The sequence below is a fragment of the Phocoena sinus genome, chromosome 20, assembly GCF_008692025.1.
Source record: "Phocoena sinus isolate mPhoSin1 chromosome 20, mPhoSin1.pri, whole genome shotgun sequence".
Classification (NCBI taxonomy): Eukaryota; Metazoa; Chordata; class Mammalia; order Artiodactyla; family Phocoenidae; genus Phocoena; species Phocoena sinus.
In genome coordinates this window covers 30,856,497-30,872,811 of record NC_045782.1, presented here as the reverse complement: position 1 = coordinate 30,872,811, position 16,315 = coordinate 30,856,497, and the positions used below count along the sequence as shown (strand labels likewise).

At 39.2% G+C, this 16,315-nt stretch overlaps 1 protein-coding gene across 7 annotated transcripts in view; it reads left to right on the top strand.

The window, feature by feature from the left end:
- BCAS3 (BCAS3 microtubule associated cell migration factor) overlaps positions 1-16,315 on the top strand; it is a 578,866-nt gene that overhangs the window by 290,790 nt on the left and 271,761 nt on the right. For all 7 annotated transcript variants that reach the window (XR_004347453.1, XM_032616301.1, XM_032616303.1 and 4 more), the window contains one exon: positions 5,141-5,238. Coding sequence is in view for 6 of the 7 variants with exons in the window: in XM_032616301.1 (XP_032472192.1) it covers positions 5,141-5,238 (98 nt within the window). In the remaining variant the exon portion in view is untranslated. The remainder of the gene's footprint in view (positions 1-5,140; positions 5,239-16,315) is intronic.

Here is a 16,315-nt window from a genome sequence, read left to right as displayed (position 1 = left end):
CAGAAAGTCAAGTAGAGTCAATCCTCAGCTTAGTGAATAAGTGCATATTCAGATGTTTTTATAGGTTATTTTGTTACTTAAATGTTAATAAAATAGACCCATAAAGCAATGTTTATTCTCTTTACTAAAGTATTCACAAGATTCTCCCCCCACCTTTTTTTCTTTCTGTTGATTGTCACCCGCTACTCTGATAAGACCCTGTCCCTTTTCTTTGGAGGACATCCTCAGCTCCTGTATACATAGCTCTGTTCCTTTGGGTTTTTTGTTTGTTTCTTTTATTGTTTTTAAAGTTTTTTTTTTTTTTGATGTGAACCATTTTTAAAGTCTTTATTGAATTTATTACAATATTGCTTCTGTTTTCTGTTTTGGTTTTTTGGCCACAAGGCATGTGGGATCTTAGCTCCCCGACCAGGAGTCGAACACGTACCCCCTGCACTGGAAGGTGAAGTCCTAACCACTGGACTGCCAGGGAAGTCCCCTATTGCTTTGTTTTTGACCTCCCCTAGCTTTCTTATCCCTGTTCTTACCCCTGTTCCTTTGTTTTTGACCTCCCCTAGCTTTCTTATCCCTGTTCTTACCCCTGTTCCTTTGTTTTTGACCTCCCCTAGCTTTCTTACCCCTTATTTCAGATACAGTTCTTCATTCTCTAACTTGCTTCTTCAGACAGAGCTTTATTCCTGAAATCCTTCCAGAAATTTCCTCAGGGACTTTTCTTTTTCTTATACTAAAGAGCTCCCGGTATTTAAATTGTTTCTGTCCTATTTGTTGGGAACATATAAATACTAGAAACCGGGCTTCCCTGGTGGCGCAGTGGTTGAGAGTCCGCCTGCCAATGCAGGGGACACGGGTTCGTGCCCCGGTCTGGAAAGATCCCACATGCCGCGGAGCGGCTGGGCCCGTGAGCCATGGCCGCTGAGCCTGCGCTTCCGGAGCCTGTGCTCCACAACGGGAGAGGCCACAACAGTGAGAGGCCCACGTACAGCAAAAAAAAAAAATAATAATAAATAAATAAATATTAGAAACCTTTATGTTAGTCCCAGGTTTATAAGTTTTTTTTATTTCACTTGTAGTTTATATTTAAACATGTAAGCATATAGGCCCTTGGTTATGACCTTAACCCCATTAGAACACAGTTTTGGTGGAAAATTCAGATTTACCTCACATCATTTCAATTATGTGTCCCGTTTAGTACCATTTCCTGCCCAGCATCCAGTTAGAAATCCCACTCTTTATATCCTCCTCACTCCTGTCCACTGTCACTTTATCCCAGCTCCTCACCTCTGGTCCTACATTGCTTTAGGCTTATGCACAATGGCAGTATGTCTGTTGACTTTACCTTCTTTCTTTCTTTCTTTCTTTAATTTATTTTTATTAATTTATTTTTGGCTGCGTTGGGTCTTCCTTGCTGCGCACGGGCTTTCCCTAGTTGTGGTGAGCGGGGGCTACACTTCGTTGTGGTGGCTTCTCTTATTGCCGAGTGTGGGCTTTAGGCACGCGGGCTTCAGTAGTTGTGGCACGTGGGCTCAGTAGTTGTGGCTCGTGGGCTCTAGAGCGTAGGCTCAGTAGTTGTGGCGCATGGGCTTAGTTGCTCTGTGGCATGTGGGATCTTCCCGGGCCAGGGCTCGAACCCGTGTCCCCTGCACTGGCAGGCGGATTCTTAACCACTGCGCCACCAGGGATGCGGCCCTGTACCTTCTCCTTTAAATTGTGAAGACTTGTTTAGATTTTTTGGCTCAACTGACCCTTTACACCTGGTACCTTGTCCTATACCTCATATTGCTAAGGATTACTTGATGCTGTGGTATTCTGCCTCCCTGTATCCTAACCAAAATGGCAACAGTCAGGTGTATTGGTGGCTGTCATATCTATAACAGGCATGGCTGTTAGGCATGGCTAACCTCATACCAGCTCCTTATTTGGAATAGGAATTTAACTCGTTAAAAAGGTCAATGAAATATTTATTAATAGACCTGAGAAATAGATAATGTAAAAGAAAGTGAAATATAGAACCTAGTTTTTCATTCAAGATTAGCTCCTAAGAAATCAGTTTCATCTTATCATTTTATTTTTTCATCTAGTTAATTAATACATCCATCAACTGATATATTTTATATATGTATGTTGTGAATTTTCTGTGTGTGAGAACATTTAACTTCTACTCTTTTAGCAAACTTCAGTTATATAATACAGTTTTATTAACCATAGTCACCGTGTGATACACTAGATCGTCACACCTTAATCATATTATTTTAGTTGATATATAATTCACATAACATAAAATTCACTGTACAATTCAGTGGCTTTAGTACATTCACTATGTTGTGCTACATCCCCCAGTCTAATTCTAGGACATTTCCATCACTCCCACCAGTTTTTTTTGGTCTTTTTTAAATTATTATTATGGAAAAATTTCAAGCATATATAAAAATATGTAAAGTTAAAGAGAATAATAGGGGCTTCCCTGGTGGCGCAGTGGTTGGGAGTCCGCCTGCCGATGCAGGGGACATGGGTTCGTGTCCCGGTCCGGGAAGATCCCACATGCCGCGGCAGCGGCTGGGCCCGTGAGCCATGGCCGCTGAGCCTGCGCGTCCGGAGCCTGTGCTCCACAACGGGAGAGGCCACAGCAGTGAGAGGCCCGCGTATCGCAAAAAAAAAAAAAAAAAAAAAAAAGAGAATAATAGAATTAACCCCTGTGTATCCGTTGCCCAGCTTCAACACATCAATTCTTGGCCAATCTTCTTTCATCTATAGTCCAGTCCATACCCCACCCACAACTCTGGATGATTCAGAAACTCCAATGCTATAAAGTGAATTAATAATAGGAAAATTATTAGGCCACATAAATTATTTAGATCGGGAAGGAGCTTTGATTTGCATGCACTGGGCATGTCTAACAGACTAGCTTCTTGTTTCTTATAAGACCCAGAAAACATCTCTTCTAGAAACTTCAAATAAACTCTTCCTCTCTTCTCACTGGCCCTCATTTGCTTCGGCCTGCCCATCCCTGAGCTAATTAATCTCACCATGAGATGATGGGATTACCATGACTGGCTTGGGAAAATGACCTGGGGCAGAAGGCATACTGGTTAGGGCACCATTATCGTCCACTACAGCAGTGATCATCAACATTTCCAACTTCCAGTACTAGATCAAATGCATCATTTTTCATCCCCCCGCCCCATTTCTTTCTTTCATACAACAAATGCATATACATTCGAGCTGTGCTTTCAGTAAGGACTCTTTTGGGATTTCCCTGGTGGCACAGTGGTTAAGAATCCGCCTGTCAATTCCCACATGCCACGGAGCAACCAAGCCCATGTGCCACAACTACTGAGCCCGCGCTCTAGAGCCCGTGAGCCACAACTACTGAGCCCGTGAGCCACAACTACTGAGCCCGTGTGCCACAACTACTGAAGCCTGTGCACCTAGAGCCCGTGCTCCGCAACAAGAGAAGCCACCGCAATGAGAAGCCCGCGCACCGCAACGAAGAGGAGCCCCCACTCTCTGCAACTAGAAAAAGCCCCCGCACAGCAGCGAAGACCCAGTGCAGCCAAAAATAAATAAATAAATTTATTAAAAAAACATACAAAAATACCTCTTCACAAAGATTAACTCAATGGATCACGGATCTAAATGTAAAAAGCAAAATTAAAAAAAAAAAAAAAAAAAAAAAAGGACTCTTTTTCTGTAGTCCATAATTGGTATGTCAGGCTTCTATAATCTGTCCCATGGTGCTTATCGATTCTTATCTTCCACCAGTATCCACTATAAACCCTATGCTTAAGCCAAATCATGCTCCTCAAGATGCCCTCCATTTATCATGCTTGGTCACAATTCCAAGGGTTCACTTGTTCTAGTTCTATGTTTAAAGGGCACTTCTTGCCCCTTTGCATATATACACATCCTAAGACTGTATACAGGTCCAATTTCTTTTTTTTTTTTTTACATCTTTATTGGAGTATAATTGCTTTACAATGGTGTGTTAGTTTCTGCTTTATAACAAAGTGAATCAGTTATACATATACATATGTTCCCATATCTCTTCCCCCTTGCGTCTCCCTCCCTCCCACCCTCCCTATCCCACCCCTCCAGGCCAATTTCTGTTACAGCGCCATAAGATCATCTCGATCTGCTGTGGGCTGTACATTCCTCCCCCCATTTCTTCATTCTGAGCTTTCATTACCTATTTCATTCATTTTCACACTCCAGTTTTCTTTTGCATCTGTCCTGAATGTCCATATGCTATACTATATATCTGCACACAGACTTTGTATTTCGTGTTTTGTTTCTGCTTGTTCCTAGAATAATACTGACACATGATTAATATTCAGCAAATACTTACTGAATGAACGAATCGCCAAAAATGCATGCTTATATTGTTATAACAAGTCTTTAGTCCTTTAAGTTGCCTGGGCCTCTCAAGTCTTTTAGCCATACAGAAATTTTTGTGTGAATAGTATTAATCTAATACAACTGGAAATAGACTCTTGGCATTTATAGATTTGCCATTCCCAAGCAACTTGAAATTGTATGTAGTAAATTGCAATTTTGCTGAGACTCTAATTGATTCTTCAATGCTAATTGATGATTTTATGGAGGTAACTCAGTTAGATAGTAGTAATCCTGGCTAACCCCCTGGCAGCCAGATCCCAGCACAGCTTTGTTATCCTATGCTTGTTGTCATATATAAAGTAACTTTCATTAAGGATTTTAAGGGAGTGACTCAAAATTTGTATCTATTAATGCTATCTTTTAAGGAAGGCATGGTTCTATTCATGAATTTGAAGATTCTCAAAACTTTTCATCTCCTTTGCAAATGCCAAAGTTTTCAGTATAATGTGTTTTGTGTCCTCTCCCATGCTGCTTCATTTATCCCTTTAAATTAATTTCAGTTTTTCAGTCCCTTGCTTAAAACCTATTGAAAACATACAAAGAGAAGAAGAGGTCTAGAGTGTAGAGAATGCTGTGCTTTAGCCTTCTATGAGAATAAGGGACTGCAGCTCCACTGTTTGCCTTGTTTTAGAATGAATGGTTCTTTAATGGATTGGGCTATTCCAGCGTTCCTGATTTAAGATCTGTTGTAGCCAGCGACAGTTTTGATGCCAGTAACATACGTGAATTAAATTAAATTGCATTGCAGGATCCAGCCAGTCCGCTCTGACCCAGTCAGCATGCCAGGGTCATCCCGTCCAGTGTCTGATCGAAGGGGAATTTCCACCGTGATTGATGCTGCCTCAGGTAGAAAACTACCTCCAAAGTGTTTACTGCGTATTTCTGTGCATTTTTAATTTCTTTTTTGCCACCTTCCTCTTCTTTTTTCGGGGGTGGTGGGGAGGGCTGGCTGCGTGTGCACGTGCAGTTGTGTGTGCACGTGTGCGTGTGAGGGGTGTGTGTGTGTATTAAAACAGTACTGTGCCTACATTTGCTGCTAAACGACGCCATGCATTTAAATATTGTTAAGGTTGGTGAATGATGCGGTGGAGTTGGCACTTGATTAAATGTCATGAACACAGTATTGAAGGCTACAGCTTGATGACTGTTTCGCCTTTGATCTCTCAAATGTGGAGAAGCAACCTTGACAGAGAACGTAAATACAATATATGGATTCAATTTACTCAACCTGTTGAGTATCAAAGTGCCTGATCTGTGGAAGTAGAGAGTCCAAATGCTATAGCTTAAATGGTTTTATTATTGAAAGCATAAAGTTTAGAAATTCATTAACTTAACTCTATCTATCACAATGATTAACTTCCTATCCTTGGAAGCAAGCCATGAATATGTGTCATCAGTACCTGGAAGTAGGTCTTTGTCTCTAGGTGATAGTTGCTACATTAGTATTGTAAAACTGTTTTCTGCCAGGTCTGCCAAATAATAGAACTGCTCGTAATAATACATTTTCTCATCTCTAAATGCAGTCATAAAGAAAATAAGGACAGTGATGCTTTATATATGGTGCATCTGTGGCGCATCTGAAGACAGCATACAGCAGGGTTTCATCAAAAAAGTCTCTTATAAGTAGAATTATTAAACCCTCGACATTAGTCAAACAGTTGAGTCAGAGAGGATTTTAATCTATTAGCAATTTCAAAATCCCTAGAGACAGCTGACTTGATTGAGGCTTAAAATGTGAAAGAAAAAGGAAACAAACACAAACCTGATTTGTGAAGGTCTCTTTTAAAAGACCAAAGCTTCTGTTTCTGATTCTGTCTCTGGATGTGTTTCGAAGTTCGAAAGCTCATGGGTTTCGTACGTTTTCTTGGCTTTCTGAACTATTTGTCAGTGGATTGTACCTTGTGTCTGATTGAGCTATCCACTTCCAGGGCTGTGCTTTCATTCTTAATGTAAACTCCTACTTTGGAGAACTCATACTTGTTCCTCTGCTTTAACTTGGCAACCAGGGTAGTCCCCTGGAAACAAGCACAGAAATATCTAAGGTCTCTAGCCTTGCACTGAATGAGATATTGAGATAGGTGACTTAAACAATAAATCTTTTTGATAGTTTCAGTCTGTCAGTGCTAACAGATCCTGCTCATATGAAATTATCATTTACAATTGTGAATCCTGGAAATGATGTATTTTAACCTGAAGTATTTTATTCAAGATTTCAGTAGTAGGCTTTGTTGGTTTGGGGGTATTGGTTTTTTGTTTTTTTACATTATTAAACTGCCATATTATTAATGTTTTAGCATCAGGTAACTAGCTATTGGTCAAGTGAAACACATGTCACTAAAGCAGTTCCCATGTGTGTTATTAAATGTGCCATATTCAGTGCACAATTCTGGGTTAAGACTTGTATTTATCACATATCATTATCTCAATTTTAGCTCTTTGTAAAGTTCTCTCATGCCACAGAAAGGAACTTCAGTGAACTATTGCAACCATAGTTTTGTTTTACTCTGTTGCAAGAAGAGTTTTTAAGTTGATGTTTGAGCAGGGGATTCAGTCTTTGCCTTTGATTTACTCAGATTTCCATCAGAAAAACATGTAGGAGTTTCTAGGATATTGTTCTCCAACTCTGAGCCTCTGCCTGACAGTACTAATCTTTGGAGTAGAGAAGGACTTCTTGGTGACCAAGCTGTATTATTTTTCTTGGCCTCTTTTCATTCCAGAAAACTATAGCTCCTTTCAGAATGACAGCCAGAGAAATGAAATGTGTGTGCTACGTTCTCTAGCTGAGCTAAAGAAACCCCATAAATGAGGGATTAGACTTCTATGAATTATCCTCTACCTCTCAAATGGTTTGCGTCCCTTTTGTTGAACATGTTTTTTAAGTAGGTGAATGATGTTTTGTTGGGGAAACTTCATCTACTTCTATCTAGTAGGACTGCTTATTTAACAGTCTTACTTTCTATTGAGAAACGATAGAGATAACAAGATAGAGGTTAGATGATTTGGGTTCTTTTTTTGAAATTTATTTTATTGAAGTATAGTTGATTTACAATGTTGTGTTAATTTCTGCTGTACAGCAAAGTGACTCAGTTATACATATATACATTCTTTTTCATATTCTTTTCCATTGTGGTTTATCCCAGGATATTGAATATAGTTCCCTGTGGTATACAGTAGGACTTTATTGTTTATCCATTCTGTATATAATAGTTTGCATCTGCTAATCTCAAACTCTGATTTGGGTGCTTTATGAAAGGAAGTTTATGGGGAAATTCCGTTTTAGATTCTTCTACTAAAAAGAGTATAACATATTTTTATAATTGCTCCTAAGCCAGGAAGTGCGTCTCTGATTATGACCCATGCATTGGAGGCAGCTGCATATTACGAAGATGCTAATCTGGAGTTTTGATTGCCTTTGCTTAGAGGGATATGACCAGTGTGGCATCTCCTCTTATCAGGGTTCATTGCTTTGTCTTACCGTCAAGCAATTTATACAACTAAACGTATTGTCTTTTTAATTGTTCCTATGGCATATTTTTTTTCTCCATTACCAGTAAAAGTGTAAAAAGTATGAGAAAAATGTCACCCTGGAGCAGCTCAATCATTTAAGCATTCCAGTAAGTGTTGTCTCAAAATGTTAACACTGAAGGTCTTCCTTTGACAGCCTGACATGCATCCGCCATCAATTAAGTTATCTGAAATATTCTTGAATCTCTCTTTTAACAACATCACCTTTCTGGGAAAAGACTTTCATGTGTTTATAATGCCTTTCAATTGTGAAAGGTAACCCTTATTCTGGTTACCTTTATTTTAGTGGCAGCTCTTGCTCTGTCTGTCTAAACCAGTGGTAGTATAATTATTTTTCATCTAAGTACTTTTCAGAAGCATAGTATTTAAAAGTTTAATGTGACACTATCACATCTTTTGATGGCCGTGACAATTTTCAAAGTGAAAATATTATTTAAACCTTGGGTCTGTATGTTCTGTTTTAGGTATATGTGTATATTGCAGTGTTATTCTACTGAAACTAAAAGAGATCAGCAGGGCATTGTGCCACTCTTGCTAGCAAATTTTTTTTTTCTTGATCATCTAATATGTTTGTGCTTCACTCCTTCACATGGAAATATATTACCTAAACTACATGTTTTTCACTTATTAACTTTGATAATTTAGGCACAGTGTAAATTCCATGCCTTTAGATACCTGTGAACCAGCTTCTTGCTGTCTCTCTCTATATATATATGTGTATTTTAGACTCAGCAGATCTATACTGCTTTATATGTAGATGTTGCTTCCCATGACATGTTTCATCTGATCTTTGGAGTTTCAAAAGATACTGTCCTACCTCAGGTTTTGAGTTTAGATAATTGTATGAGGTTCCCTTCTTGACTGAGGAGAAGACCATTCTGGAAATGGACTTTATAGGATTTATCCATACACACGGTCTACCCAGAACAAATGGGATTTGAATGAACTGCTCCATCTTTCCGGTCCAACTGATTGACATCAGTGTCGGAATCTTAGTATGTCTAGACAAAGCAATGCATGGATTACTTACTTTTCTTTTTTTCCCCCTCTGTACATTCCTTTTTTTCCTAACATTCCCGGTTAGGTAACTAAGAATTTCTTCCCTTTGTCCTTTATAACATGTGTCCTTCTTTTGATAAAAGTGTAGGACCTGAAGAAAAAAAAAAAAAATACTGTCAATGTCCTGTTCAAACTTGTTTCCCACATTGGTGACTGAAGTACTTGTTCCAGGCCTTGCAGGCTGTACTTGTTGGATAACTTAATAACAACTCTAATTGCTTTTGAGTCATCCACACAAAGAGCCTAGAAAGATCTGGTTCATCCTAAGTTTGTTTGTCCTCGTTTGTAGTTTTACTATGGAAATTGGTGTTTACCGAGGAAGAACTCAAAGCAACTGAGATTTAAAGACAAACTTATGCCTGACTTGTATGAAGAGCAGACATCTTTGTCAAACTCCACTAAAGTAAACATTTTATAGAGAAAATGTTATTAGAAGTGGTAAGAGCAGCATTGATGTACATTCCTGAGGCAGATGACAGTAGGAGAGGGAAAATTGTGACAGATAAGTAAAGTGAGTTCTTATTCTTTAGAGCAGGCTTTTTGGTACATAAGGTATTGGTGCTACTTCAAGCATTCCACTAAATAGGGACAGAGTTGCAGACCTGGTATTTGTTGTTGTTCTTGACTCAAGAGAAATGTTATTTTTGTTGTACAATTGCAGTCATCTAAATGATTTCTAAGGAATTAATTAATTCAGGCTTCCAGCACCAATTCTTCTGGAAAGCGAAATAATATGTTTGCTTGAAGAAAATGGAAACTGGTTTGATTTGATTGATTTTATAATGATCAACTGTGCCTACTTTGTGTATTTGGCATTTGGTGCATCAGACCCTTAAAAGAACAAATAATACTCATTAGAAGAGTATGGTTGGGTAGGCAACAAGGATATTATTTGAGGAGTCAAATTTCTGCTGGAGGGACATTCTGATAGAGGCATGCTTTTATCTTACAGAGATTTTTCTGATGCGCTGGGGGAAGCATATTCCTAAGGACTGTATTTCACTGTATCTACAGTTGCCGTTTCAATCTGAGGCAGACAAACTTAGTTATTGCATCTTAAAGCCATCAGAGGCACAAGAGCTGCTGGTGGTAAGAAGCAAGAGAGTTATAAGAAACGCCATTTGGTCTACCATGGTGAGGCCACTTAGCTCCGTGACTTTTTTTTTTTTTTAACATCATTATTGGAGTATAACTGCTTTACAGTGGTGTGTTAGTTTCTGCTGTGTAACAAAGTGAATCAGCTCTACGTATACATATATCCCCACATCCCCTCTCTCTTGCGTTTCCCTCCCACCCTCCCTATCCCATCCCTCTAGGTGGTCACAAAGCTCCGAGCTGATTGCCCTGTGCTATGCGGCTGCTTCCCACTAGCTATTTTACATTTGGTAGTGTATATATGTCCACGCCACTCTCTCACTTCGTCCCAGCTTACCCTTCCCCCTCCCCATGTCCTCAAGTCCATTCTCTATGTCTGCGTCTTTATTCCTGTTCTGCCCCTAGGTTCTTCAGAACGATTTTTTTTTTTTTTTTAGATTCCATATATATGCATTAGCATACAGTATTTGTTTTTCTCTTTCTGACTTACTTCACTCTGTATGACAGACTCTAGGTCCATCCACCTCACTACAAGTAACTCAATATCATTTCTTTTCATGGCTGAGTAATACTCCATTGTATATATGTACCACATCTTTATCCATTCATCTGTCGATGGACACTTAGGTTGCTTCCATGTCCTGGCTATCGTAAATAGCACTGCAGTGAACATTGTGCTACATGACTCTTTTTGAATTATGGTTTTCTCTGGGTGTATGCCCAGTAGTGGGATTGCTGGGTCATATGGTAATTCTATTTTTAGTTTTTTAAGGAACCTCCATACTGTTCTCCATAGTGGCTGTACCAATTTACATTCCCACCAACAGTGCAAGAGGGTTCCCTTGTCTCCACACCCTCTCCAGCATTTATTGTTTGTAGACTTTTTGATGATGGCCATTCTGACCAGCGTGAGGTGATACCTCATTGTAGTTTTGTTTTGTTTTTTTTTGTGGTACGCGGGCCTCTCACTGTTATGGCCTCTCCCGTTGGGGAGCACAGGCTCCGGACGCGCAGGCTTAGCGGCCATGGCTCACGGGCCCAGCCGCTCCGCGGCATGTGGGATCTTCCCGGACCAGGGCCCGAACCCATGTCCCCTGCATTGGCAGGCGGACTCTCAACCACTGCGCCACCAGGGAAGCCCCTCACTGTAGTTTTGATTTGAATTTCTCTAATGATTAGTGATGTTGAGCATCCTTTCATGTATTTGTTGGCAATCTATATCTTCTTTGGAGAAATGTCTGTTTAGGTCTTTTGACCATTTTTGGATTGGGTTGTTTGGTTTTTTTGATATTGAGCTGCATGAGCTGCTTATATATTTGGGAGATTAATCCAGCTTCATGATTTTAAAACTAGAACTGAGTGACAGAAGCCATGATGTTATAATGGTCTTGAACTTTTGCTGAAACCTTCAACAAGTCATGTTTCCTAGCCATCCATTCTTCTCTGCATCTGTAAAAAGAATTTAAGTTTCCCTATGTAAAAATTTGTTTCACCTCTTTTGGCAGGAATGTGTTCAAATTATTTCCTAAAATAATTCCCAGATATAAAGGATATAAAGTTCTTTTGAAATGTTGAGATATTTCTTTGAATAAACAATATGGTTTTCATTTAATAGAGTTCCAGATATTCTTTGTGATTATAAGGTGACGAAAACTCCAGGCATACTTGTACCTTGGGTATTCAAAGCCTATGTGGGATCAGTAAGAGGATTATGGATGAGGGTGAAATTAAAAGAAGGCTTAGTCCTGACCTGTGAACAGAGTCCCTCAGAGGGGAAGAAAGAGGTCAGTACTTTTACTTTGACACTATTTATACTTTAAACAGTAAATATTCAAACTAAGATATTAAGATTGGCTTTTTAATTAGAAATGAGGAAGTCTGTGCATTATTTCAGCTCTAATCTAATGAATACCTACTGCCTGTAGAGAATCAAAAATAAATTTTAGAGATTAAGAATATAGGGAAAAGACCTAGATTTCTCATCAGAAAAGTGCTCAGTCACATCTCTCTCCTTCTGATTTAAATATTCCTCTCATTCTTCTTTCTAATATTTATAGGATGTTAGAAGATGAAATTCAAGTTAACAATGTGGAAAATTTTAGCTCAGCATAATTAAGGAAAAAATCATTGCCCCACTTGAAAATGAAGAAACTGTAAACAGAAGTAGAAGAAGCTGTCGGGAAAGTCTTTTCTGATGACACATTACTTCTTTGAATAAATCTTTGTGTCAACTGAAACCTCGCCTTTGCTTTCTCTGTTGCAAGCACCAAGTCCTTGACATGACTTTAAGTCTTTCCTAAGCATTTTGAGAAGGAATTGATGGAATTCTCCCTACTGTTGATATACCAGGTTACCACATATTTACATGGGACTTTTGGGCCAAAAAACCGAGCACTTCTTTTTTGTACCTTTATTACTACATCTTTAATACAAGGCTGGACTGTTTATGTAGTCTGTTGCCTGAGACTGTGGTGGCAGAGGGACAATATTGGGGGCAGTATTAGAATTTGTTTAAGTCTGAACCGGGAATTCCATCTGTCTTAGTGACATTAGTGTCAAACTGTTAGTGCCACACTATTTTAAATTGTGTCCAAGAGCCTGAGGCTTATGCTTATAGGTGCCATCTATAAACTTAGAAACAAACAAAAGAGCCTCTCTCCATTGAATATGAAAGCCCAGTGAGCAATTAAAAAGCAGCCTGGGACCTCACCCGGACAACTAGTCGGAACCAGAGCTCTTGATATTCCCCTGGATATTGTTGAAAACTGTCAGACAAAAACTAAAGCAAATAATCAAAGTGGAAATAATTGTTCCCGGGAACAGTTTTGTTTTCAAAGCTTGGTGCAGTGGAAGGAATAGTGGCTAGTCACTTACGAATCTTTGGTTCTAGTCTCAGCTCTGCTTGGAACTACCTCTTTAAGAATTTGCTTCAAAACCCAAGGCTTGCTTCTATAAAATGAAGAAAAGAATTGAAGTAGGTTATTTGCGAAGTCCCTTCCAGCTTGAAAAATTGATACATCCATACTTCAGATCACCTTTGAAGAATATTTTTAAATTAGGGTACAGTTTACATATAGCAAAAACACACATATCTTAAGCATACAGCTTGATCAATTTTTATGCCCGTGTAATCACCAGGCAGATCAAGTTAGAATATTTCCATCACGCCAGAAAGTTCCTTTATTTCTCCTCCAGTCAAGACTACCTTTGGCCTAGACTATGACTTTTATCATCATAAGTTAGCTTTGTCTACATTGAACTTCGTGTAAATGGAATCATTCTGTACATACTCTTTTGTGTCTGGCTTCTTTTACTCAGCTTAATGTTTTCGAGATTCATCCAGGTATTGCATGTGTCACTAGTTCATTTTTTTCTACATTGCAGTGTGGTTTGAATGTAGCACAGTTTATATATCCATTACCCTGTTGTTTTTAGCTTTTGGCATATTACTAATAAAGCTTCTATAAACTTTTCTGTATAAGTCTGTTTTTTTTGGGCGGGGGTGCATATACGTTCATATCTTTGGGGCCTATACCTAGGATTGGAAGTGCTGGCTCACAAGGTAGGCATGTGTTTAGCTTTATTAGGATCTGCCAAGAAAGTATCCCTAAATGACTATACCATTTTTTCATTCTGAACAGCAATGTAGGAGCCGTTCTAGTGAATGTAAACTGTGGTTTTAATTTGCTTTTCTCGGATGAATACTGATGTTGTGCACCTTGAATATACTTACTGGCGATTTGGATATCTTCTTTTGCAATGTATTTGTGAAGTCTTTAACCAGTTTTTGTTGGGTCTACTGTCTTTATTGAATTTCAAGGGTTCTTTAACTATTCTGGGTAAGGTCTTTCATTGGATATTTTGCCAGTATGTTCTTTCAGTTCATTGCCTTTTCACTTTCTTATTGGTGTTTTTTGACAAAGCAGAAACCCAAACTTTCCATTGTTTTCCCTTTTATGTTTTCTGATGCTTTTCTCTAGTAATTGTATGGTTTTGGCCTTTGCATTTAGGTCTATTATCCTTTTCAAATTATTTTTTATTACGATATGAGGCAAGGATCAAGGTTCAGTTTCTTCCGTACAAATGTCTCGTTGTTCCTGCACTGTTCATTGAAAATATATGCCTTTTGATGATGCCTTTTCTTTTTTCTTTTTTTTTTTTTTTTTTTTTTTTTTTTTTTTTTTTTTTTTTTTTTTTTGGCGGTACGCGGGCCTCTCACTGTCGTGGCTTCTCCCGTTGCGGAGCACAGGCTCCGGACGCACAGGCTCAGCGGCCATGGCTCACGGGCCCAGCCGCTCTGCGGCACGCAGGATCCTCCCGGACCCGGGCACAAACCCGTGTCCCCTGCATCGGCAGGCAGACTCTCAACCACTGCGGCACCAGGGAAGCCTACCTTTTCTTTTCTTTAATTTATTTTTGGCTGTGTTGGGTCTTCGTTGCTGCGTCGGCTTTCTCAAGTTGCGGCGAGCGGGTGCTACTCTTCACTGTGGTGCATGGGCTTCTCATTGCAGTGACCTCTCCTGTTGCAGAGCATGGGCTCTAGGGCGTGTGGGCTTCAGTAGTTGTGGCTCGCGGCCTCTAGAGCACAGGCTTAGTAGTTGTGGCGCACGGGCTTAGTTGCTCAGCGGCATGTGGGATCTTCCTGGACCAGGGCTCGAACCCGTGTCCCCTTAATTGGCAAGCGGATTCTTAACCATTACACCACCAGGGAAGTCCCGATGATGCCTTTTAAAAGAATCATATTTTTCCTGGGTTCTCTATTTTCTTCCACATATGTGCGTGCGTGTGTGTGTGTGTGTGTGTGTGTGTGTGTATATATATATATATATATATATGTCTTTATACCACTATCGTACTATCTTAAAAAATGGAGCTGTTTAGTAAGTTTTGAAATGTAGCAGATTAATGTCTCTACTTTTTTTTTTGCGGTACGCGGGCCTCTCACTGTTTTGGCCTCTCCCGTTGCAGAGCACAGGCTCCAGATGCGCAGGCTCAGCGGCCATGGCTCACAGGCCCAGCCGCTCCGCGGTATGTGGGATCTTCCCGGACCGGGGCACAAACCCGTGTCCCTTGCATCGGCAGGCAGACTCTCAACCACTGCACCACCAGGGAAGCCCTCTACTTTTTTTTTCCAAGTATATCTTGGCTATTCTAGAATATAGACTATAAATTCATGTATCAGTTTATCTTTGCATTTCCACACACATGCATATGTATATACATACTGGTGGATGGTATGGTCCACGGACATCTGGAAGTCGCCAGTGCACTTCCAAGGGGTCAGTGCGTGAAAACTATTTTTATAAATATGAAGTCATTATTTGTCTTTTTTATACTGTCTTGACATTTAGTATAGATTGTGCTGAAGCAATGGTAGATAAAACTGATGGCATCTTAGCATAGTTAAAAGCAGTGGCACCAAACTATGCTTGTAGCCAATGCAACTCACAGTTTAAAAAAAAAAAAAGATATAATTACTTAAGGCTGTCTTTGATATAGTAAACATTATTAATTTTACTAAATTTAAAAATCTAATACATTTTATTAAATTTTCATGCTTGTGTACTTCTTTTTAATGTTCTGTATATCATAGTCGAATTAATGCACAGTGTTGTCTTGAGGAAATGCACTTGTGTGTTTGTTGTGCACTGAACTAGCAACTGTTTTCATGGAATGCAATTTTACTTGAAAGAACAGCTGACAAACTATGTTTATTCAGACATTGGTATTTGGCAGAAATTTTCTCAAAAATAAAGTAAGCCTGTCATTTCAAAGAAGACAACTTACAGTATTTACTACCAATGATAGAAATTCTAGTCTTCAACTGAAGATTGGAAATTTGGAAACCACGTACCAACCAGTCTGCTTAACACGTTCCCAATACTTAAACACATTTCTGATGAGATAGGTGGTGATATTGACTAGTGTGATGTTTTATATCATAAAATAAATCAACATTTGGAAGATCTGATGTATATTCCAAATGACCAATCTTATGATATGATAAAATTATGTCTGGGTAATGGATTCATTCCAAGTGCAAGATAGGACAAAGGATTTTAATATGACAGAGTACAAAAGTTAATTGGTATGGTTTCAGATATCATTGTAACTAATTTGTTAAGTGTAATATCAAAGACGAATATCCCCAGAATCTGCAAAGGCTCAGAATATGAATATGCTAATCCTTTTCCAATCACATTTCTCAGTGAGGCCAACTTGTCTTCACATACTTCAACCAAAA